Below are 27,220 nucleotides of genomic sequence, written 5' to 3' on the forward strand. Positions count from 1 at the left end.
TGCATTTTTCACACTCATATTTTTCCATACTTTTACACAATAAAGGATTGTTGTCCTTTGCTTGGCATTACATATTAAAAGCTTTTGTGCGCCACTTCTACATTTTGCGAGCGATGTTCATTTAACTTATGTTTGTTCTGTGCGCCACTTCTACATTTTGCGAGCGATGTTCATTAAACTTATACATAATATGCGCCTTGCTCTAAGAAAACTGGGCTTAATGCATGTGTGTAAATTGTCATCCCAGATTAGCCTCTGCAGTCCGCACAGGCTAATCAGGGACGACACTTTCCGACTAAACTTGATTTTCGGTAAGGAGGGACTTCCTTGAAACTAAAAATACAATAAAAGCGGTAAGTGTCGTCCCTGATTAGCCTGTGCGGACTGCACAGGCTAATCTGGGACGACAATTTACGCACTTGCATTATGCCCAGTTTTCTCATAACAAGACACATATGTATTTCCAAGTGCTGCAGTGCATTGTGTCAAGATTTCGAGATTGCGCTAAACTAACGTAGTATTCCCCTTTGTTTTAAATTACATATACAAGCTTCGGTGGGCAAATTGCCACATATTTTGCGTGCGATTTAAAGGAATAATAGTTTCCAAGCTACAGAGTATATTGACGATGTTTCACTATAACGTTATTGTTCAGGAGTTATTTCTTTTGTTAAAAAGTGCATATCAATAATTATATCCACGTGCAGCGAATATTGTGAAGGTTTCAGGATCGTGTTAATTGTAAGGAAGTATTGCCCTTTGTTAAAAAATACATATGTAATCTTATATGCGAAACTTCTACATTTTGAATTCGATCATGCGATCTTTGTCAAACTTAAAAAAATGATTATCACCCAGTGCTTTTTGTCTGGATTTTAATTTTGAGCTTAAATTGTTTTCAATGTGCTAAATTGTTTTACTCCTTTATTACCTAGTATGTAATTTTAATCAAACATGAACATACTAATAACGTGTTCTGTTCATATGGAATAATGCAGAGGCAAGCGCAAATTCTTAATCTGCCTTTTCAACATAAATGCACCCGAGTCGAGACAAACACTACACGAGGCAGATGTTTGTTAATTTTAAGATACTATTTTATCTACTTTATTTAATTATTTCACTATCTTATTACGGCAAACTATGTATACTGCAGACGAACAGTAGATACACAACTATAGACGCAAAGTATTCTCAACAGCATTATCATACACACTGTGCATGCAGATGCTCACCTTTAATCTTACTAACACTATTTGTGTTCCATTCTTATGTGTTAACATCAGAAACGTATTTACGATGTGAAGCAATATTATGCAGGTATTTGCTGAGTTACTTGTAACAGTAGCTTCCTCAATTGAAGATGTTCTAATGAGAAAATGTTTTCGCCATAGGGAATAATATTGTACCACTGTCTTCCCATACCCTGAGCTAGAAACGCCAGATAAACCGATACGCGTATTACCTTGTTCTTTTATTTGTTTGTATTTTCCATCTTTGATATAGGAGAAGGGTCAAATGCGTTTTTTCAATCAACGTACAGATACAAATTACATGGTGGCTGTATTCGGGTTTCTGGCGTATTAGCATAACAGAAGCTTGTTTGGTATCAAGTGTATTTTCACATACTTAAACATGCCACAAATCAAATAGGCTGCTGACAGCGTACTTTGTTTATATTCAAATTTCAAAGTCGCCCAAGACTGTTTTGTATGTTTATTGATTTAAATAATTCGTTGGAGACCTTAATTGAGAGCCACGGATGTAAAATCCAAGATGATAAGCCGAACGTTTCCTTAAGTATTTGATACCCGTTTTACACGGCTAACAATAGGCCTTAGCGCGTTTAAAGCGCCTGGATTGATGTAGAGGATCGAGGTGGTGTTTTACTCCGCGGGGTGTGCAGCAAGGGGATATTATAGCTCCAGATTTATTAGTGAAGTTGAAACGCCATGATATGATGCCTTGGAAAAGGTGAGGAAACATCTGCGAAAACAATCTAAAACACACATCGCGGTAGCTTGGTCCCCGTTCTCAGGTGATTTATAGACACAATTGAAGCCGCTATTAATCATGTCCCACCATGTCTATTTACGATGAAATCGTTTTCACGGTGTAATAAAAGGTCGCCTTATTAAGTCGTTTAAATCGTCACTTTTTCGCGCGAAATAATACCCAACAACAAATAGATTGTCACCTTTCCGTTTTTGACATCCTTGTTTTGATGACTTTATGATCTTTCAGAATTGATTTTGAGGATTTGGCACTTAGAAACGTCATTTTCGTCATTTTAATAGTGCCATGGCAATGTCTCTTTGTCATAATGCTAATACAATTTCTGTTTGACATTGTGCAATTTAAAAACATCCTTTTCCAAATATGAAACAAATAAGGTGCATGTATTTATGTCACATAGAATTATTTTGTGTATTATAAACAAACTATATTGTAATAAGTTGCAGACTTTTGATACCAGTTTCTAAAATGATTTACACACTTCAACTGCACATTCAAGCGCTTGGATTCCCGTGTCTCATCACGTGACCACATTGGCGGAATCAGTCATCCGAACGAAAGTAACACTTAATTTACGTTACAAATTAACAAGTGATGTAACTAAGGACCGAGTCATCTGTTCAACAGAAGCAACCGTGTGTTCGGACAAAGGCACACGACATTCAAACCGCAGCAGACGAGCGCGGCCTGTCGCCTGCGGCTAGTCAGCTGAGCGGTACAAATTTGGTTTTAAATTGGAATGATTAAAATTCAGTGATTTGGAAGTTATTGGGAATTTTGAAGCCATGTTCCAGCACGGCAACTGTCGAACTATAGTGACATTTAACATTTAAAATCTTTATTAATTTGTTTAATATACAGCATAAAAACACACATATTTTTAAAGCCCCAGTCCTTAGTCAATATGCCATTGCAATTTAAAATTTCATTATTTCACGAATATAAATAACCTTTATTTAAATGAAAACTATAAATTTAAATATGTTCATGTTCGAAAACGATTGGCACGAATGGAACATAATCCATTTCTGCAAAGTATGTTATATACAATCTTACGAAACCGTGCGTCAAAGTTTTGTAGTACAGACATTACACATATCGGATGAATACGGTGGCACTGAGGTGAAGTCACCGCTAAAAAAAAGAAGTCGGGAAAACACTAGTTCTGTTTTCACGTCTCAAAAAAAAATCGTGAAAACCGACTTATTGTGTGTCTCCCCGAGTTAATTTTTGTTGAGACGGGAAAACAGAACTTGTGTTTTCCCGACTTATTTTTATTTTGAGCATTGATGTCACCTTAGTGCCATCGTAGTTTAATAAGGATAATATATTTACATCATGTGCCAAAGTAAAAAACAAAAATAAAATTAAAGAAAGAAAAACAGTAACCCTCACCTCGGCTCAAACCACTGACCCCTGGAGAAAAAGTCTAGTGCTTAGACCACTCGGCCATTCATGCTCACACAATGAATGATGCATTTTATACTTTATATAAGCAATCCTCATAATGTCATAAAGTATTAGTTTTTAAAATACATTAAAAAACAGACGTTAAGTTTTTACTTGTAGAAAATAGATATCGCATATTGTATTATGTTTACGCGACGTTAACATTGATTATATGAGCCGTGTTCTGAGAAAACTGGGCATAATGCATGTGCGTAAAGTGTCGTCCCAGATTAGCCTGTGCAGTCCGTACAGGCTGATCAGGGACGACACTTTCCGCTTTTATGGTATTTTTAGTTTCAATGAAGTCCATCCTTACTGAAAATCAAGTTTAGGCGGAAAGTGTTGTCCCTGATTAGCCTGTGCGGACTGCACAGGCTAATCTGGGACGACACGTTACGCGCATGTATGCATTAGGCCCAGTTTTCTCAGAACAAGACACACATGATCGGCGCAATGCGAACATGGGTCTTATGGAGCTACGCTGTCTGCTATAAAATCATGCAAGGTTTCGTGGTCTCATAAGTGGACACGGTAGCTCCAGACCAAACCGCTCGCTGGCCGCACATGCCATATGGCCCATTTTCGCAATAGAGAGTATGTTGGTTTCTTTTCCCTAGTTTCTTATTTCTTATTCGCATAAGGAATACGGGACAGTTCCTTATTCCTTATTCTCGCATTGCGTTGCTCGTATTAGACGTAAAGCACAACGCATTTATCAACGAGCGGTGATGTAAGCGACTTCTTAGATCAATCGTCAGCATCTTTAATTTTCTCGCGAGCATGTTACAATTAGCCCCTTAATGAGCGCCCTTCACAATGCAAGTGTTGGGCTATTAGCTCATTGGCCCCCGGCTGTAATAGACTTTGGAGCGGCGCCATCTGGCGACAACGGGGAACAATCTGCTCGCGACGCTAGTGCTGCTTGGATCTGACAGACCTAACATCCGAGGGTTCAGAAAAGGTCCCATGAATCATTGCGAAGTCCGGACAAACCCTTTAATTCATCATACGCAAATTTATCGGAATTGTGTTTCTAATGGTTAGTAGGAGAAAATGCTTATGTCAAATTGACAACGAAAATTGACATCACTGCATCCTTACATGCGTCGAGACACAGAGAAAGAGAAAGAGAGAGAGAGAAACGAAATACCAGAAAAACATTCGCTCTGGGACATATAAATTAAAAATACTTATATCTTGGATTAAAAAAGTATCATGCAGAAAAAATGTTGATATCGGTATAAGGTTTTAATTTGCTTCAAATGTTATTATCGAACATTGTGTAGGGAATACATTTTTTGCAAAAAAAAACAATGTTCATAATCACTCATTAAATACAATACAACCATATACACAAAATCAAAAGATGCTCTTCATCGGAACTATCTCTCTAAAACCAGACAAATGGATTTGATATACATTTAGTTAACTCTTTCAGTGCTGGAACCGAATTTTGAAGGCCTTTGCAAACAGTTTGGATCCAGATGAGACGCCACAGAACATGGCGTCTCATCAGGATCCAAACTGTTTGCTATTCTGATAGTATTCTTTGAAAAAAATCGAAGAAAATGCTAATTTTAGAAATTCAGCAGACGACATTTTAGCAGACGACAAATTTCCCAGCATGCAAAGGGTTAAGTCTTCCTTGTGTACATTGTAATGTGCTTGTGTAAAGTGTTTATACATATACGTGCAAACATCTATACATTCTTATACTAAAAGATTTAACGTATTTTATTTGATTATAACAAATAAAATAATTTTTCATATGCGGTAAATTGTTGGCTGTTTATTGCATAACTTATTGTAGTTCTGTATAACAACTGACATGTCAATGGGAAATATCATCATTATTGCACAGAATATTATATGTTGTTTTGAATTTTCATATATATTTTCCAACCTTAAATGATTAATACACCTTAATTGTTTAACTGTTCCGTCGATTTTCAAACTTTGCCTGTCGTTTTCTATGACAGTATGCTTTTTTATCAATTTTATTTAAACATTTTTGGTTGTTTATGTAATTTTTGTTCGCTCAAAAATCGTTTATTTATTGAGTGTAAAATCTAATGTTTAATATGTAATTTACAACTGTTGTTTTCGTTATGGTTAGTAAAAAACACACACAATTACTCGAGTTGTAATAAAACAATTCTTCAATATATCAGATACTTTTTATATAGTAATTTGGATATATTTTTTGCCATCTGCGAACGTCCTTGTAAAATTTTACTTAGTTTTTGCTGTTTTGTTTTAAGTACATAGAAAGCGAGTACATATGTGGTCTTCAGTCATCACACATTTTAAAAATAATTATTTCTATAACTTGAAAAGTGAATAATATTTTCTCCTTTATGGTAAAATGGTAAAGCAATGTGTTTTTTAATAATTGTGTTACATTTATTTCTAAATTAGAATCTTAAAGTGATATTATGGGCATCTAACAGTTTATAGGTATAGGTGTCTATAGGTGTTTATTTTTGGTGTTTTCACTTCATACACACGTATATTTGTTAATGCAGAATCAACATACTAAAACAATATCCCGGAAAGTGAAAAATAATGCATTTGAATATCAACCGTATTTTCGTTTGACGACTGATCATGCATGTACGATGTGAACCTACATTTAGTTTTAGTGCAGATTCGTTCATACGACACAAAGACACAATTTTGTTTTACGGATCATTTCGGCATAGAGGACTGGGTGAGTCACGTAAGATATCGAATATAAAATATATTTTACTTGTATACAAAATAATTCATGTACATTTATCTGTACACAAGGCACTTGGTCAAACACGAATGAAACAATAAAAGCAATAAAGTGTTTATTTACAATTCTGTAAAAGATATCGTAAAAAAGCTACATTAAGGCACATTGTACAATCATGAGTTGCAGTCATTAAGTCTACGAACCAATTCAAAGATACAAAAGAAGAAAGCTCCTGTCCACTTATTTTATTCTAAGTAATTTATTGAAATTAAATAAATTAACAGTATAATAATTATTTCAAGTTCAATTAAAGATGTGATTTATTAATTGAAGCATCCAAACGTGATATGTTTTCTAAAGTATACCGGATGGTTTCGTAACATATACGACGTATCTTGTTCATGGTAATTCCCTTTGTCACGAAACATAATGCTCTAAGTGCGTAATAATTAACCCATTTATGCCTAGTGGACTCTCCTATCCTTCTAAATTGGATCAATTTATTTCCAAAATTAGGGATGTCTAGTATATTTATTTCTATATTTAAAATATTTCTTACAGAAATTCCTTTATGCAAACAGCGAAGACCCAGATGTATCATGCGGCCTCTCATCTGGGTCGGCGCTTTTTGCTAAGGCCTTTTTCTAGACGATAGGCATACATGGGTTAAAAGCGAAATGATGCAAAGAATACTATCAACTAACACTTCGCGAAATGGGCATAACAAAACACAATAATCTATATCTTGATTAATGATATCACATTGTCTGATTCACAGTGTCGCACTCACAGGGTTTACGTGTGGCTCGAGTCTTTTCTCGCGTAAGGATTGTACAGATGCGGCATTCCGGTCGCCAGGTTTCTCCGAGAATGTAAATATAAACACTGGCTGCAAGCACAAGGCACGTGCCAGCGAGAATGGAGCAAGTGCTGCTCATGCGCATGTGCACCGGAAGTGTGAATAAGTGCAGCTGGCGTGAACAAGGAATCCTTGCTCGAGGGCCGCTCTCCGATAGAAGTGGCACTCGAAAAAACACGGGTGGCAGTCGGAACCACCGGATATGGATGCGCATTTGCGGACGCCGACGACGTCTGCGGCGGTGAAGGTACCGGTTGTAGCGGCGGAACTGTTGACGGCGGCGGCGGCGCTGAGACACGATGTCCGCGGTTGCTGTCAGATTTATACACGTCACTTACAAGTTTCTTCATTTCTTCGAGAGAGTTCGTCAGCATCAATATATAGTTCTTAGCGAGAAGTAACGTAGCGATCTTAGAAAGTTTCCGCACCGACGGACCGTGCGCGTAGGGCATAACTTCCCGCAGACCATCCAAGGCAGAGTTCAAGTCATGCATGCGTTTCCGCTCCCTTGAATTTACCTTCAACCGTAAATCTTGTAACTCCTTTTCGTCCATGCATTTATCTGCCAACGCGCCCCTGCTGCCTCTACTAGCAGACCTCTTGCGTCCATGCAGCATCGAATATCCGGCGTGCCCTGCCGCTCTTTCGGCGCTCATGTCATGGTTCTCCTGCGAGGAATCGCTGTCATATAACATACCCGGGCTAAAAACGTTAATACTTGACTCTTCCGAGGTGGCTGGTGACCTCTCGAGGTTGCACACCACATTGTCGTCTGTAACATTAATCTCTTGTTCCATAATGACACGCGTATGCTCCAAGAGAAACCACAAAATATTCTTCTACCAGGACGGCATTAGAGTTTAAAGCCGCAACTTACAATCGTATGGTCCCAAAATCTCGCGACAAGATTCACCGAATCACCCGGGCAACGAAATGACATGCGCAGTGAGTTCATACGTCAATCACCAAATCCGGAAGGCGGGGCTAAATCGAATTTAATGGCCGAACAAATGATTTCGATACACGCATGAATGGGTTACGGTCGGGGTGATCATTTCACGACGATAACCCTCTGTCGGAATGGGTGTTTTCAACAATGATGGGTGGCGAGATAGATTCAAATAGCTACCATTTAGCTGTGAAATTATCTTATTCGCCGAGAACGATTTAAACTGTCATCGACACAATGGAAAACATACATTAGGATGAACGGTTCATTCGTTCTACGCAGTTATTGTCAAAATGTTTCATTTTTACGAAACCGTTTTATCATTTTGAAAAAGCCTGTTTTAGATGGTTGCAAATGTTTATTTTGTTAGATTTGGGCTCAATACATTTTGGACGTCAGAATAAAATGCATTTACGTGTACCTGCTGTTTGCAAGCGATTACTTTTTTGTATTTACTGATATTTCGTAATAAAAGTGATACTGCAAGACTGATATTTTAATAATTTTGCCGGAAAAAAAGCTGAATTTCAGTAAAACAGACGTACACCGACTGTAAATATCAACACATGTAAGCCGTGTCATTCGAAAATGGGTCGTGTGACATGCGACCAGCGTTACTCCATACAAGGCTACGCATTTGCGCAGTGTGGCCAGGAGCTACCCTCTCCGTTAATGGGACAACGAAACTTGGCTTCACTTCACGGCGGACAAGGTAGCTCCCGACCAGACTTAGCGATTTAGCAGGCTGGTCTCGAGCTAAAATGGTCGAATATGGTATAAGATCCTTTTTTGCATGACGCGGCTCATTTCATACATGAAGTGCTCTAAAACGTATGGGCTCGCTTTGCAGATTTAAAGGAACACACGCAATAACAAATTTTTATCAAGCATGTATTTAATATTATGTTGAATTTTAGAAATTGTTTTCAGAACGTATCGCCGTGTCTGACAAAAAAAGTGTTAGTGTGGTTTACACAAACTATTCAAAACAACTGCGAGTAAACAAATATGTGCACATGCTGTTTAAATGCAATTAGAAGTTGTTCTTATAATTTAAGGCTAGTATTGCTTTGTTAGATTATTAAAAATTGTTAAATCATGTTTTAAATGTAGGTAAATATATTATAGGTAGATGTCTTTAATACACACATTTACATAAAGTTATCTTAAAGTCATTCGGATTGTTCCAAAAACCAAGACGCGTCAATACAAATAAATATCATTTACATGTATATAGGATCTGGCACGAGTTGTCATATCATACCATATTTTATTAAACGAGTTCAGGAATTTTGTTAGTAAGCGAGTCTTTGGCGAGCTTACTAACACATTTTCTGGACGAGCTTTAAAATGTTGTATTAAACATGTGTGATATATACGGAATATTACGGTAGTCAATTGTTCCAAGAGTTTGTATCACTCGAGTGGCTTGTGTGATGACGTATCATACGAGAGGCGGAGCCTCGAGTGTGATGCGAAATAGCACAAGACACGAGAGTGATACAAACTCTTGGAACAATTGACTACCGTAATATTCCTTTTATTATATACAACAACTTACGAAAACAGTTAACAATTGTATTTTTACTTTAACAAAACAATGACTAAAAGTTCGGTACGCCATAGTTTATTTAAGACGCGTATGAATACAGTTTATGTAAATTAACGTGTAAACATTCTAACCGGGAAAACACAGGTTTCCGAAACGCTTACCTTAATGCCATCGTTAATCCAATGTTTCTAACAATTAAGTTGACAACTTTAAATTTTAATCCGATGTTTATAACAAAAACGTTGAAACGATATGCACTTCCACTTCTATCTTCCATGTCTTTATCGAAACTTAGTTTAAACCACACTATTTTATTGTATTCCTATCGAAATATACATTTATGCATGATAAACACACACTCCAAAAATACGTTTTGAATTTGTTCTATGTTTTAACAAATAGTTTACTGTTAAAAACACCACGTCCGACATGTCCTTAAATTCGAGAGAGTTTAGATAAAACCATTGTGTTTCGTCACAGAAATGACGTCACACGATGTACTTCGTAATATATTTCGTAATATAAAATATTTCTATTTTCGGTGCGCGTAATGTGACGTCATTAAAAGGGTCGAAGTAGTCCGGCTTGTATGGTAATACGGAATTGGAAACAGCGAGTAGCGTTATACGGGATTTTTTATTTCAACGATTGATAAAACCTGTATTTTGTAAAAAGCAATAAACAGGTATATAATAAAAACAAATATGTAATGGTTGTATTGCATGGGAAACAGGATATAGCATGTGATAAAAACATATATAACATTTTACTGCCACTCTTAATGAATATCACTTTGCAAGTTTTTTTTATACACAGACCAACAATATCTGGGTTCGATTGTCATATAGTTTCCGATACACGTTGTGCCAGCTCTTGATGTAAAATTATTTTAAATGATGCTCCGCTAGTATTTGTAGACAAAGTTACCGGTATATAAGTTACTGAAAGAAGGAGGGGCTTATGTTAAAGAATCGAAGCATGGTAACTTTCCTTTGATTTTCTCGATTTTCCCATGCGAGCTGCACATCACACATCAAACGCGGCCCTTACAATGGACCCTAATCCTCTCTACATTGCAGCTGCAGTCCCTCCGGTTCTTCAGACCGGATGTTAGGCCCCTCTTGAGCGTGATCCGACCGCCGCCCAGTGGGCGTTAATCCCACTACCTTGCAATTGCAGTGGGTAACTTGATACGGGCATATCAAATGGGACCATGTGCAGATGCAAATTGAAAAGGCTGACTGGACACTTGATGAAGATTTGCATTTTATAACAGAATACCGGTAGTTCTCGAAAAAGCGCAGAATACGCTATGCACTGAATTGTATTTTCTTGTTTAAAAGCTAAACATGCCGGTCTTAATTTACAAATGCATTTCATTAACACATGCGTACACTACAACTTTTAATATTTTATGAGAACATAAAATATGAATATATTGCTATCAAGTGAATGGACTAGGGAGCTATATGTTACAGCAAAACATGCCATGATATTGCTCTGGCGAGGTATCTAAACTGAATCTTAATAGTAGTAAATACATTTTGAATGGTACATTCAAGTTTTGTTATGAAATTTGAATCCTGTTGAGAACTTTTTTACTCTTTACTCATATTGTTAATTACATAGTCGTATATCTATTGCGGGGCGATTATAAATAAAAGTTTCCTTTAAATACAAACGGCGTTGAAATAAATATTAAGATGCCAGTGTTGCCCCTTCAATAATGCATCATGGCCAAATGAACAGTTAGGGGCTTTCGGATCCTAGATTGTCCAGTCGCATCAAAAAAATACTTGTCGCATCCTAGATTCTTATATATTGACCAAAATATATTTAACTTAATCTATGGCATTCATATCTGTACCGATAATAAACGACCGTATACTGCTCCCTGTTTTTACCCAAGGTGCCTGTACCACGTGACTTTTTCGGCTATGTGTGGGACAATCGGATGTCAACAAACCATCGCTTCAGGTACGTTTCGAATAATTTCTTTATTAATTCAAAACCATGTTAAAAAAACAAAGACGAGAGCCCGGTCATTGTCAAAATACACAACTGTGGTAAGTTTGCGCAAAATTAATTGAGTATTTTTTCCAAAAGGTGCAACCGCGTGTTTGAAAACACACAAAGTGAAATGCTATTTGTGGTATATTTGTTATTCAATCAATAAAAACGTTCATTAAAATATTGTTGAAGGTTTAAAAAATAGGGCGGACATTGTAATTCTTCATAGAGAAGCTACATATATTGTATGTTTGCGCATATACATCTTATTCGGAGTCTGTGTATAAAAATGCAATAATGCTATGTGTGGGACACATTTTTGAAATGCTATGTGTGGTATGCAAGAATTTTCCCATCAGTTCTGCATTTGATCTGAACACAGTTTTGTAAGAATCTAACACATTTACTTCAGTCTGTACTGAAAATATATCAAATTAACCAAATGTTACATGACGGAATACTGAAGTAATTGTGTAATGTTTAAACAATTTATGTTTAATTGAACATAAATTTTAAATAAAATACACTGCGTAATTGTTATCCAACCAATGGTCTTTTTTAACAAACACGTTATGTTGAACTATAATATTTATTTTTTGACTAATTGTCTTTAAATAAATACCATGATTGATATTTCTGCCTGATTATTAAATTCGGTCCTTTTTTATAAATGAATGACAAAAAAAGTAAAAGCACTTGCTTTAAAATGGGTTTTACTTCTGTTGTTTTTCAGACTTGACAAGGATTAGTCGAAGGATTTGTAACGCTTTAAGGCGCGAAGCTGTGTTAGAATTAGATGAACACCATCAAACCACACGGAAGGTGTTATGCGGCAAGTTAATTATCAAAACCACAGTGACAGAGACGGACCCAGCTTCATTCTGTGATGTTTACGGAAAGCTATTTCAACTAACTATGCAAACATACCATTTAATATGCATTTTGGCATAATCAAAACAAAGTGTATGTATTGATATTTGTGCATATTTATGTGTTTTGTATCTATGTTATTTATGAAATTGATTAGATGAATATAAAATCTGAGTATATATGTTAATAAAACAATTGTTTCATAACAAATAACAATATAAATGCAATGATTATTGTTTGTGGTCTATTAAGTGCATTTAGTTTCCAATATCATCTTCATATGAATATCTTAAGTATATCAAAATCAACACTTCATTAATAATAACATTGCTTTATAACCAGCATGCACATGTTACAATAGGAATTAAAGCACCAAGTACATAAAGAAGTACATCAGTATTCGCAAAGTAACAAATCTTGCTATACAAACATATACATGATCTAATTAACACGCAACAAATGATCATCGCAAAAAAGTCTTGGCTTTGGGGGTTTATTATACCAAAAAACATATTTAATTGTATTAATACTTCATGAACTCAATTTCAAATGAAATAACTGAAAATAGTGTAAGATGTTTAATGAAAATACTCATTCGACCCGGTCATGAAAGGGCTGCAAGATCTTGTTACCACCGCACCAAGTAATAAACACTACATGTTAAATTTGTTGAATTATCAAATGTATATTTAATGTTTACTTTTATTGTTTTCTTTCACTGCAATACTTGCACCATCTGGTAACAAAACAAACTGTCTTTTAAACTTTTGAACATTAACTATATATGACAACTTTTCATTGATCAAGATATCAGTACGTCTTTTGTAGGTGCTTCCAAAAATACTTTAATCTCCCTGAAAAGAACAAAATACACATGAAATAAACTGTAAAACTTTAAAAACTAAATAAATTAATGTCATGCGTGATATATAAGATAGCTCAATAGGATTTAGATACGAATACATGATTTTACAGAAAAATAAGTTATTGATCTTTTGTCTATTTGCTTAAATAATGCTGTAGTATCTCTTTATGCTTATTTAATAACTCTCGTAACGGTCTTATATGTTTACACATTCCTGATAAAAAGCACACAACCATAAGTTCAATAACACTTTTTGTAATTTTGTTACAATTATATTCACATGACACCTTGTACAAACAATCCTTAAGATTTTGTGTATTAAACAAATGCCTTAGTTGGAAGTAACAATTCACTGACAATTTAACATTTTGTAAAAATCAATTTTATAGAAACTCTCAAGAAAAGGTTTGCCGCAACAGAAATATTTTCCTTCCCGTGCGTGGGTGGCTTTGTGTTTGGAGATTCCCGACTGTGTTTTGACCTCTCTACCACACTGTTCCCAAACAAATGGCATTCTACAAGTAAAAAATATGAGAATAAATTATCGACAATCATGATAATTTTGAGTAACATGAACGTCGTGATTATCATATTTTAAGCACGCAAAACAGTACCAACAATGTTTTATTGACCAACTTTTGTTATTTAGACAGACTTAAAATATTACTGATGTTTATGTCAATCTTTCGATTCTCTAGTTTAGTTTGTATACCACACATAGCATTTCAAAAACGTGTCCCACACATAGCATTATTGCATTTTAAGCACACACTCCGAATCAGAAGTATTTGTGCAAACATACAATGTATGTAGCTTCTTTATGAAGAATTACTATGTCCGCCCTATTTTTTTTAAACCTTCGACAATATTAAAATGAACGTTTTTGTTGATTGAATAAAAAATATACCATGCATAGCATTTCAATTCGTGTCTTTTCAAACGCGCGGTTGCACTTTTTGGAAAGAAATACTAAATTAATTTTGCGCAAACTTAACATAGTTGTGTATTTTGACAATGACCGGGCTCTCGTGTTTGTTTTTTTTTGAAAATGGTTTTGAATTAATGAAGAAATTATCAAAAACGTTACATGAAGCGATGGTTTGTTGACATCCGATTGTCCCACACATAGCCGAAAAAGTCACATGGTACAGAAGCACCTTGTTACCATTATCAACCTAGAATATTTACGGAAACGAACTGAAACTAAAACTTTTCCGGAAAAAAAACACGTGGACACCTGTGTTTTTAATGATAAGCTACAATTATTAGTAGCAGTGCATATAATTTAGTTTTGTCGTTACTTATTTTTACCAAGTTTATTTGAAATTATGGAAAGATTTTAAATATGGAGGATTAGGCATTATCTGGCGAAGAAGTGGATAAAAGGAACACTAATAAATAAAGGCAATGCAAATATAAAAAGGAAACCGCCATGTGAGCTAAGTACTTATTGATCGACATGGGCCTAGTGTATTGAAGCTTGATAATTGCTATTTACAGCTCGATAACATTAACCTTGCTCTCGTGAACTCTATTAGCTAAAATTACATGCTTATATGGTAACATGTAGTTGAATTCAGTTTTATCGAGAACTAAACGTATGATTCAATCGATTTAAACGCGTCCATTACGGAAACTCTTATACCCATCGTAACGGGACTTAATTAAATATAAGCCGCGCTCTGTGAAAAGGGTGTTTAATGCATGTGCGTAAAGTGTCGTCCCAGATTAGCCCGTGTAGTCCAAACAGGCTAATCAGGGACGACACTTTCCGCCTAAACTTGATTTTCGATAAGAAGATACTTTCTTAAAACGAAAAATATCATAAAAGCGGAAAGTATCGTCCCTGATTAGCCTGTGCGGACTGCACAGGCTAATCTGGGACGACACTTTACGCACATGCATCAAACACCCTTTTCACACAGCTTGGCTCATATATCCATGCATAAAGGTCAGTGTCAGTTTAATATTGCGAGCTATATAAAGCGCGTATGTTGGCTTGATTAAATATTTACCCGTTTACCGCTTAGATACGTATTTTGACGCATTTGTAATCGCTTAAAAAAATAAATTTAATTAAAGATCTTTCTTACAAAATTCGAGTTTTAAAGGCTTCATTTCCAACCCTTAGTTACTGATGAGCAGCAAACAACATTAAACCTGAACAGACTGCGAGTTACTCTCAGGCTGTTCTGGTTTTGGCTGTTTGCACATAGCCATTTTCATTTTGTTTCTGAGTGGGAAAGGGTTACGTGATGATGTGAATCAATATAATATTATGTTAAAGACTTCCAATGACTAATAGTGTTCATTATTAACTTCAATACTAGCGTTGTTGTTTTCTTTTTGTCGAAAGTGTATATAAAACTTTGTTGTAACAGCTTATCAAAATAATAATATTAAGTGTAACCTCAATGTGTTATAGGTGCGTGTTTAAGAAACCATTATATAAGTTTGCATTCAATAAAATTAGATTGTTGCGCAGTTCTATTCGGAATTAAACTATCACGCTCTCTTTAAACCCATCTCCGACAGCTAACCCGCAAAATCGCAAATACAAATGATGTTAACTTATGCTATGTGTAAATGAGACGCGTTCTGAGAAAACTGGTTTTAATGCATATGCGTAAAGTGTCGTCCTAGATAAGCCTGTGCAGTCCGCACAGGCAAATCAGGGACGACACTTTCCGCTTTTATGGTATTTTTCGTGTAAAGGAAGTCTCTTCTACACGAAAATCCAGTTAAGGCGGAAAGTGTCGTCACTGATTAGCCTGTGCGGACTGCACAGGCTTATCTAGGACGACACTTTTCACACATGCATTAAACCCACTTATCTCAGAACGCGACTCACATACAATTTGCACGGACTAGGATAACTCACAGTTAAAGTCAACTTTACGGTCTTAAGCGTCAACTACATGGGCTTTTTAAAATGAAAATTAAAATGCTGAAAAAGAATAACGTATGTAGTCTATTTTTTTTCAAGATAACGGGATAACGCATGTGTGGCGCTTTTAAGGACATCAATCGAGAGTCCTTTGCTTTCTCCAGCTTTTATCGTTATCTGACAACATAAGATCAACGAAGCCAAAACCTTTGGCATTCTCGTCGTATGATAAGAATCAGGCCCGTAGCCAGGGTTTTGAAAAGGAGGGTGCGAATTTTTGCCTTCGACGATTTTTATTGAGCATTGAAGTTGCAAAGGGGGTATGTGGGAGAGGGGATGTTCCTCCTGCAATCGGGGGCTTTGGAGGTCCTCCCCCTAGACAATTTTGAAAATGAAACTCCTGCATTCTGGTCACTTTTTAACTGTATTTAGAGACTGAAGTTATATAGCATGTTTATATGAAATTCTTCTTTCATTGACCATACTCAGTGACTGATCGACATGAATATGATATTACATACATTTTTTCCCTACCACGTTTTTCAATAACCACCTTTTTCGATCAGCCACGAAAATACATAATTTTATACGGTGTTTAACACGACATTAGTATCCGCTCACACACTGTGTTTACATATGCAACAGCACATTTATAGAATGTAAAATCAACAATAAGAACGGTATAAAATATCATTATTTATTGGAAACTTGGAATCTTGATAAAATTGGTGTGTTTTACCATGTCCACATTCTACCATTCATAAATCCAGTAAATTAAATGGAAATATTTGACTTTTTTACAATACAATTGTTTGTCTGCTAATATGGATAGTACCAGAGGCATAGCAGTGCTCTAAACGTGCTAATAGTGTATCGTACAACAAACACTGATTAACAAAACTAGGTTTTCTCTAATGTGTATCAATACTAAAAAGAAATCAAAATGGTATAACTGGTTTTTATTTTAACTATTTTTAACAAATTGGTTATCTTTTTCTAAACGAATTTCAGAAATATACTTTAGGCTGCATTTAGACCCTATATCCACAAACTACTGTCCCTATGGCCTCAAAGTCCTTAACAATGTATACCAGGGCGTTGAAGAAAAAAAGATGTACTTATTGGCCCATTATATGCTCAAGATCCGTCACAGTTGATGAAAATTAAACGTTAACGTCCATCTGATCATATGTTATAACGTTTTAAATTCATTATAACAACTGTTTGAGAATAGGACATTCTTAGTGTCATGTTTGACATAATTAAAACATTGTGGAAAGTTATGTATGTGGAGCAGAACAGATGCCTGTACGTGTTGGTAAACTACAAAAGAAAGCTTCATTGCTTAGTAACAATGATTTGTTTTCTTGTCATTCAACAAAAAAACTATCATGACTTGAGCATATTTGATATTTTTTGCTGGAATACCCTTGAGGGGATCCGAAAATGGTTGCACGGGGATATAACAAAAAGACAACCCAGTCTGTCGAAAATGCTGTGCAAAATGTGTTCTTGTTATAAATCGTGGTATAATGCAAAGTTATTAACCAGTGACCCATTAGTCTCCGGCAATAGTCGAATGATCTCCTTTCATTTCAGTCATTTTCGGAAGCTGACAAAACATTCCGTTAATTATCATCTAAAATATATTTTCTTTTTTATAAGAATTAAGATTATTCATTTATTCAAGTTAATCAAATTGTATTTCCAGTCATTTAGATAATTGTTGAAAAAGGTTATTGGACTGGGATTTCAACCCACAATAAGTAGGCTTCAACATTTTGTTATGATATCTATTACAGTTATAGACATTAATAACGATGACAAAGGTTACAAAACAATCGTTTAGTATCAAATATGTATAATTAAGTATCGATTTTATACGGATAAGAGTGCCAGGTTAATAATTTAGCATTATACAGAAAACAAATATCTATTTGTAACAAAGATTCCAATTCCATTTTGCGGGGACCGGCTTCTTAGATCTTCTCAAATTTTGCTGTCACAACCTCTGTTGATTTCAACAATTCTACGGTTAAAACTTGTAAATAAAAATCACGCGCTCTCTTGGAAATGACTTAATCGAGAAATTCATTATATGGTGACCTGTCGGTTGCATTTTGAATACAACATTATTTTAACGCTTAAATACGAAGACTCACTGGGTTCCTGGAAAAAATAAATAGCCGTTTTTGCGTCAAATAAATGCAACTTATAGTACAATTTTTTACTCGTCGAAAAACATTTAGTGCGAACGCACCCAACGCACCCCCCCCCCCCCCCTGGCTACGGGTATGAGAATTTAAGAAAGTGTTTGTACTGGTTCATTAAAGTGCTCGACTGTACGAATATGTTCACTTGTAAAGAAAATGTTTATAAGTCTGGTAATTCTCGGAACATTTTGGACTGAATCGTTTGGCCTTCTGCTGGATGGAAATGGGTACGATTTCGATTTGTCGATTGTGAATTTACAAATATTATTCACTGATCAAGTGCTTTATAATCTTGCAACACTTCTTGTAGGACTTTGATGGACAAAATAGTTAGGTTTTAATATAAAGCAATATAATATGCTGAAATTTGCCCTATATATTCATAGTCTTAGAGTCTATGCGTTGTACTCTCCCATGATTATTTGGGCCGTGTTCTGGGAAAAGAGGATCTAATGCATGTGCGTAAAGTGTCATCCCAGATTAGTCTGTGCAGTCCGCACAGGCTAATCAGGCAAGACACTTTCCGCCTAAACTAGATTTTTGCAAAGAAGAGACTTTCTTTAAACAGAAAATATCATACAAGCGGAAAGTGTCGTCCATGATTAGCCTGTGTGGACTGCACAGGCTAATCTGGGACGACACGAAACGCAAATGCATTAAACCCCTTTTTCACAGAGCACGACTCATTTGTTTACTTGTTATTCAACGGATGTGAACCATAAAAAAAAACAATACGCTAGGTAACACCATATGCCTGATATAATACAATAGTATACAATAGTATAATTCACACACAAAAATGTAAAATAGGATATTCGTAGAAACATGTATTACACGTTTAATCAATTGGAACTTCCAACTTATTTGTCCAAACGTGTTCGTTCTATATTTTATTGAACACATTATGTAAGTTCGATATATCATACTATTAAAACAAAATGAAATCAAGTTTACCGTGTGTATCTTAATTATTATGCTACTTATAAATGGTATAATAACAGCCCCCGGCCGTCATCCCAGAATCAGCAAACCGTTGGCGCGCTCGAGGAGACCGGATGGAGAATGATATTCAGAGCCACTTCCGGCAATGGCGCAGACGTCTATCAGGCGTGGACGAATGGTAGTAATAATTTGCCATGTAGCTTTGTCAATAAGTTGTTTGTTTTCGCGTTGATAATTTTATCGTTTATTTTATGTTTTCTTCGATTGGTGGTTTCTTCGGCTGTTCTATCGTTCATTTGTTGGTGTGTTTTTTTTGTTCGGCTGTTCTTTCTGTCTGTTGTTCGTTTTTTAGCGTTCGTATTTATTGTTCATTCCTTCGTTTTTTAAACCGTTTTTTAACACAAAAAAATGATATGTAAATTATTAATCGCCATCCGTTTCTTACGTACAATAATCGACTAGTATAAAAAATATCTTGTTAGGTGTTAACATCACAACCCAGAAGCCGACAACGATGGATCGCTCCTACGACCCCCACTTCCGGGACAGGGACGTAGAACGCTGGGACCAGCAGAACATCCGGTACGTGAAGTTCTCGCTTTTCAAGCAGTCCGAGGAGGTGGGATACGTCGTCTTTGACGGAACCGGAAGTACGTACATGTCATGGTTCGACAGGTCGCGCGTGGAGGCGTCCAGTTGGTCCGATCTGACGTCAGCCAACACCTACAATTTCTTCTCTATTCAAGGTAAGTTAACTTTACTTTAGGGTCATCATGAGCTTCTTGTTTCACGCCGGGTATGCGAATACTTCGTTGACGGATGGCACTTCACTAACAGAGAACAACAAAAGCCACGCGCGAGAGGTGAGTTCTTTGGCTTTTTTTTTTGTATTTATGTTCTGTTTATTTGGTTTTTAGACACAGCACATTGTTTGGGTGATTAATGGTATAGCACTTTGTATTGCGAAGAAAGAAATTCGCGGAAAAACGGTGAATTATTAAAAAAAAAAAACGATAAAATTCCATCGATAATCAGCATGAATTGAATGATCAGTAAATATTTAAACAAAATAAACATACTTGGAAATAAATCAAGAACGGGCTTGCTATTCGAAATAAAAGATCAATATATCCAGTTATGTTACAACATGTTACATTTAGTTCACTAATGTATTTGAGAAAATTCAAATGTTTTAAGAGTCGCATGCACATTTTTCATCTGCACTTCGTTTACCGATCATCTAAAAAACAATGGCACTTCGTTTTCCGACATCTAGACACTTTTTTTCCAGATATAACACACTCGTTTTTTGTGAATCAAAAATGCAGAATTCGCTGTGGAATACTGTTAAAGTAAGCAGGCAATAAATAAAAATGTATGTACTTAGTACGCAAATAAAAAACGAATTACCGAAGCATGTTCTTATCCCTTTGAAATATGATTATGATTTGGTATAAATGTGAAAGATAAATGTTAAGCAAATTGGATATGTCTAATGAGTAAAATCTATATGACCATATATTTTAAATTACGTTCTAAACGGTTGATCTAAAGAATTTATCTTTATGTCCAAATGAAGGTACTAAGGCTATTTACTTATATATTAGATAGCATGTCATGAATAATCACCGTCATGACCAATATTCAAACTTGACATAGATATCATCTAGATATCACTTCTGACCAAGTTTGGTGAAGATCGGATGAAAACCGAGAGAGCGGACACTTAATACGGACCGACCGACTGACAGACAGACAAGTTCTATCCTATATAGCACCCTAAACTTCGTTTGTGGGGGTATACTAAGTACTATCTCCATAATATGACATTTAAACATTTTATGTACGCATTCCTTTTTTCCAGAATCAGTTGTTTTTACGATTTAATTTTACCCATGTTTCTTTAAACTCAACCAATACAGTGATTTAGGGTCAGGTGAATCGCACTTCGAGCAATCGTTAGCGTTGCGTAAAGGAAAGTGCTCCGTATAAGCAGGGCTCAAAATTAAGGGAGTTTTACCATTCTCTTTTTAATTGTGTTGCTACGCATAAGTATCGTCTTGATGATGCGATTCAAATAAGCACAACGAACATAGGATTTTATGAAGAACAAATGTGCATTTGCCTCATAAAGACCCCTTCACTACCGTTATCTAGAGCCCTGCTATAAGTTAAATTAAACACGATTGTGTTGATCCGCATTATCCGTTGTATTGTCATTTCTCTGAATCTCAAGTCACCAATAAAAAACAAGTTCATTATGTACACATTTATTTAATAATAAATATTATCTTATTTGAAAATTGCAATTATAATAAACATAGTATAAATTAATAGTAATGTGATTTTTGAAAAATATATTTTCAAAATGTTTCGTATGAATAGCCATAATATATATAAATGCATTTAAGGTAGAAGATAAAACTCAGTTATTAGAGTGCCCGCTTTGTTGAAAGTCTCCGTAATCTGAAGTGCCCTTGATCGGTAAACAAAGTGCCTGCAACTTTATTATGCCACCTATTACAACATGCACTTTCTTTGTTTATATTTCATTGACTACTATCAAAATTTCAGTATTTGAAGCACAGTGATTACTCTACATGCTGGAATAGCAAACAATTTCTTGCAATAATTCTAAGTAGTTTTATTTTGTTAAAATGTTTACTGTTCATCCAGTTTATGCTGTTTTCCGATCGAATTTTCTATTTTTGGGGCAAAACTGTACCATTCTACCGTGAAATTGTGTATTCCCAATACAACAGGATACACCATTTATCAACTCGACCATGTGTCTTGTCTTAAAAACTAATCTTTAGGATATAACTTTAAATAAAACAGAGGAACTTACCTCTCGCGCGTGGCGTTCGTTGTTCTCTGTTAGTGAAGTGCAGTCCGTCAACGAAGTATTCGCATACCCGGCGTGTGTTTTAACCCATTTATGCCAAGTGGACTCTCCCATCCTGCTAAAATGGATCAATTTATTTCCAAAATTTGGGATGCCTAGTATATTTATTTCTATATTTAGAATAGTTCTTACAGAAATTCCTATAGGCAAACAGCGCAGACCATGATTAGACGCCGCATCATGCGGCGTCTCATCTGGGTCTACGCTGTTTGCCATTGCCTTTTTCTAAACGCTAGGCATTAATGGGTTAAGCAAGGGGGACATATTTTAAATGGGCATGCATTTCTTTAAACGTGTTCAAATGTCAATTGCATTGAAAGCCTATGGCTTATAGATACCTTCTCGATTCAATCAGCTGAAAATAGTCAGTGCACTCACTCGGTATATTGGGACAGATAAATTATACTGAAAGATAATTATAGAATATGATGTACGTAAAATGCAAATCATGTCAAGGTCACATCGACGGCCAGAATCTCGAGCGGACGTTCTTCATCAACCAGGTTTACAACGGATGTGACGCTGACGTCGGTAACGTGGTTGTAGTGGAGCATGACGGGGGCTGCAATTGGGACCATCAGCCGCGCTACCCACAATTCCTCTACTCCGACATGAACGCCGCCGACAACTGGAACCGGCGGATGTTTGGACGTGCCGACTATCTCGCCATCTTTATATATGCTAAGCACTGAGTTTGTTAAGCATTTGCTTAAACAAAATATTGAATAAAACGGATCCAACCACTTTAACTTGTAATAACGTACTGAGTGCATGCAGCGTAATTTAAATCGTGTTTGGGCAGAAAAGTTGCAACCTCCGCGCAGAGATAAATTATGAAAATTTTAACTGATAGGGGAAGTAACCACTGAGATGAGTTTGAAATATGTTATATTAGAACAGAGTGGTGTCCCCAAATTTGCAACATCAAATACAGTGAGGACAGTGATATTAACTTTATTATTTAGACATTTTACACTTGCTTAGTATGCCCCCGCCTTAAAACGTGAACATTTGATTCCGCCCCCACCACCAAGGAACCTCACCTAAGACTCGTTTTCATGAGTCCGTTCGCGTGTTCTTATCTGTAAACGTATCCGAAATTAACATATTCGAATCAAGTTCCTTAGTCCAAGATTTCCCGACATCATAAAAGCTGCTATTTTCTTGCAACAAGGCCGACAATTGTGTCCCTGTCAGAATGAGAGATCGATGCTTTTTTCCTTGTTATAATGACTCGGTTATGAGTATGTCCATGTAATGTGTTGTTGACGAGTGTGACCATGTCGTGCATTAAATAATACACTTGCAAATTTAAATTAAACCTTTTATTCGGATCTATTGAGAACATTTTTGCACTAAAAACACTAATAGATATAAATATAATTACATTAAAATTCGCTTTATTAAAATAAACGCCTAAAGATAATGACTAATTTACAATATATGCAATTGATTTATAATTGGTTGTTTTGAAGTAAATGGACGCTTTTAGATAATAAATAATGTAAAATAACATGAATTCCGCAAAATAAAGCTAGCAGTTGCTTTAATAAATTAATTAACTAAATTACCGGTTCTACCCTAGAGGGAATCAACCATATAAACGCTGCAATACGCGTCTCGCTGTTAACTATGCCACAGTTTAAACACAAAAGCTGCAAAACAAAAGAATCTTTTTGGCGAGTGTATCAAAACAGTTTAAACATGATTTAGTACAATAAAGCAATATAATTGAATGTCTGATTAGCACGCTGATCTCGGTAGATATTTAAACACGGATATTCGACATTCAAATCAGTACTGTTTAAACGTAAAATAATTACAAAACATTAACACATTACACATAATAATTGGTGGATAAATCAGACCAGCGGAAGCAGCGACACAAGTGGTAGCAGCTGCACCATCAACAGTTGCAGTACTAAGTAGTTTGGGAAGTTTAAATCTATTAATTTAAACTCGATTGCACCGATAGCCTTAGTATATTTAAAACGATTACGAGTAGAACCATTACTTAGTGTATTGGGGGCGGGGGGCGATCTAAAGAACGATTACTCAATGGGGATCGATCCCGTGACCTCCCGGTAGCTATGCGGACACTATATCCACTACCGATCCCATGACCACCCGGTAGCTATGCGGACACTATATCCACTACCGATCCCGTGACCTCCCGGTAGCTATGCGGACACTATATCCAATTCCGATCCCGTGACCTCCCGGTAGCTATGCGGACACTATATCCACTACCGATCCCGTGACCTCCCGGTAGCTATGCGGACACTATATCCGCTTCACCTCGGCGACCTTTTTAAATAGCATTTGCAGTATGCTACTTTACAGACAATGTGAGATTACTTAACCCTTTCCCGTTGAGGAGCAAGCGAAAATGTTTATAAGCAACCGGCATAAAACCAGAACAGCCAGCGAGTAACTCAGTCTGTTCAGGCCTCATACTGTTTGCTGCTTATCAGTACATTATGGTAGGAAATGAAAACCTTTAACTTATTCAGTGCTGGAACCGAATTTTGAAGGCCTTTGCAAACAGTTTGCATCCAGATGAGACGCCACAGAACGTGGCGTCTCATCAGGATCCAAACTGTTTGCTATTCTGATAGTATTCTTTGGAAAAAAAATCGAAGTAAATGCTAATTTTAGAAATTCAGCAGACAACAATTAACCAGACGACAAATTTCCCAGCATGCAAAGGGTTAAAACTTGAATATAGTCATAAATGCCTGAAATTTAATTTGAATGAGAAAGAGAGACTGCGTGAAGGGAGAAGAAAATGACAGCGAAACATTATATAAACAGCGTTGGTTACTTTTTGTATTAGTATACTTTAGTAGAAACTTTAAACGTTGAACTCAAAACTGCGACATAAGTAATAACTCTAAACGCACCACTAGTATTAATTGCTGTGGTTGTAGCTGTACGGTAAGTCTTTAAAGCGACATAAGTAATAACTCTAAACGCACCACTAGTATTAATTGCCGTGGTTGTATCTGTACGGTAAGTCTTTAAATGCGACATAAGTAATAACTCTAAACGCACCACTTGTATTTATTGCGGTGGTTGTAGCTGTACGGTAAGTCTTTAACTGCGAATATATGGCGTCCCTCCTTTAAGCTCGCTCGGCTCGGGTATGGCTGGACGTGTATATTCACACATCAATACCGATGACTAGTTGTATATAGTCCAATGTATGAATACCATTGTTGGATTAACGTGATTACCGAGAACAATGGAGTTTTATGTTTAGTGAAACAGAGAGTCTAATAAAATATTAAAACCAGACATCGGAGTATAAATCTTATTCAGTATTGTTTCGACGAGTCGGAATGAACTTACATGTAATCCTTTTCGCCATGTGAAGGTATGAAATGACGCGATATTGTGGGATTATTTGAGGATTTCTTTTCGCACGATGCATGTCTCCAAGGAAAGAATCGAGGAATAATATCAGGTAATGTTTTAAAGGTTAGATGTACAGTAATTACAGCTTTTCCTCGTTTTTTCTTGTCGACTTTTATGATGAATAACGTGTAAACGAATGCGGCGATGATTTCTAATGAAATTCAACAAATAAAACGTAGTTTTCAGATTCCAGATACGAATATCCGAAAAACCAATTCACTGTAAGACCTTTTATATTTTTCATAATTTTAAGTGATTTTTAGAAAGTTACAGATAGATCAAACCTACGAAAAAAAATGCTTAAAAGACGTGTTACGCCAGAACTAGACATGTGTCCTTCGTACAAGGATCCCCTCTCATTCCAATTTTGTCTCAAAACTACACTTATGTCGAAAAAGGAATGAACCAAGATGTAAACTTCACGTGATGGTTAATGAATATGTATGAAGTTTCATGGCACTGGTGGCAATACTATTTCAGTAAATCGCGACTCACATTATATTTTTACTTAAAAGACCCATAAATGCAAGAGAAAAAGCGAACGCAAACATGGAGGAGTACAATTAAGTTACCATGGTAGTTAATACGTTTGTTGTTGTCACTGTAGCGGCAATACGTTTTGATCTATTCGCGACACAAACATGTTTAAAACATGCTGTTTGCAAAAAATCCAAACTTTCTGCTGCATAAAAGAATCTTAACCACAATATGTATGTGCTCACACTGTTAAATTTTGTTTTCTTTTTAATTTCAGCCCTCTTATTTCAAGACTATGAATTACGCGCGACACAACTTAACCATTTAAATAAAAATTATAAAAGAGCCAAAACTCCGGTTATGTTCAAAGCTACGCACCAAATAAGAAGTTTGTATGCTGGTTAATATCGAACAAACATTCGACGCACGGACAGACGGACAAGGTAAAATCGATATGCCTCTTTTTCCTCTTAAAGTGGGGTGGAGACCACGTAACAAAATGAAAGTCGAATGAGACTAACTTCGTAAAAATATGCATGATAGAGTAACCGACGTTATGTAGTTTTTGTGACAGATGATAGCTGATATACTTTACTTTTGTAAACCGCGCCGGCTAGTAACGTAGGACCGGCGTAACGTGTATGGGAACGGGTAAAGAAAAACTTCCTACAGTAATACGCACCGAACCTCTGACTCAAATAAGGCAGTTGTCATAAGAATGTGGCATAAGAATGTGCACCTAGTACTAGTAAATTGTTGAACCCATGTTTACTGACCTCAGTGAAATGACTACATTTAATATTGTTGAAAAAAATATCGAACCAAATAAATCAACTTAACTACTGTTTTGCATTCCATGGAACCGAGGTAAAGCGTGTATTGCATGTAAAACGTACAGGTCTGGTCATCAAGGAGTCATATAATCTTGGAAGGAAAATTTAACTTTCGAGGCTCAGTTGGGTCCTAATTGCCTTCCTGCCAGGCACCCAGATTATCGGATGGAGTGAGTTTATTCATTCCTAAAATGTCTCATACGTCATAACTGACTGGCCCTTAATCCACAGGGTTACACTATACTTAGCTCTTTACT

At 36.1% G+C, this 27,220-nt stretch overlaps 2 protein-coding genes across 2 annotated transcripts; one reads left to right on the forward strand and one right to left on the reverse strand.

Annotated features, from left to right (window-relative positions):
• Positions 1-6,424: 6,424 nt before the first annotated feature.
• LOC127854257 (oligodendrocyte transcription factor 2-like) lies at positions 6,425-7,776 on the reverse strand. Its single transcript, XM_052389280.1, has one exon. The coding sequence runs from the start codon at positions 7,736-7,738 to the stop codon at positions 6,980-6,982; it is 759 nt and encodes a 252-aa protein (XP_052245240.1). The 5' UTR covers positions 7,739-7,776; the 3' UTR covers positions 6,425-6,979.
• A 10,696-nt stretch (positions 7,777-18,472) lies between these two features.
• LOC127854101 (uncharacterized) lies at positions 18,473-22,979 on the forward strand. Its single transcript, XM_052389099.1, has 4 exons — positions 18,473-18,616; positions 19,391-19,509; positions 19,814-20,077; positions 22,693-22,979. Exons 1-4 carry the CDS (start codon positions 18,546-18,548, stop codon positions 22,926-22,928), a joined length of 690 nt encoding a protein of 229 aa, XP_052245059.1. The 5' UTR covers positions 18,473-18,545; the 3' UTR covers positions 22,929-22,979.
• The last annotated feature ends 4,241 nt before the right edge of the window (positions 22,980-27,220 follow it).

The sequence above is a fragment of the Dreissena polymorpha genome, chromosome 12, assembly GCF_020536995.1.
Source record: "Dreissena polymorpha isolate Duluth1 chromosome 12, UMN_Dpol_1.0, whole genome shotgun sequence".
NCBI lineage: Eukaryota > Metazoa > Mollusca > Bivalvia > Myida > Dreissenidae > Dreissena > Dreissena polymorpha.

Excerpts from the sequence above, each read along its gene's own strand:
- LOC127854257 (XM_052389280.1), bottom strand. The coding sequence starts at position 7,738 with ATGTTATATGACAGCGATTCCTCGCAGGAGAACCATGACATGAGCGCC.
- LOC127854101 (XM_052389099.1), top strand. The coding sequence starts at position 18,546 with ATGTTTATAAGTCTGGTAATTCTCGGAACATTTTGGACTGAATCGTTT. Across the intron at positions 18,617-19,390 it reads CTTCTGCTGGATGGAAATGG|CCCCCGGCCGTCATCCCAGA; the intron begins GTACGATTTCGA and ends GTATAATAACAG. Across the intron at positions 19,510-19,813 it reads CTATCAGGCGTGGACGAATG|GTGTTAACATCACAACCCAG; the intron begins GTAGTAATAATT and ends ATATCTTGTTAG.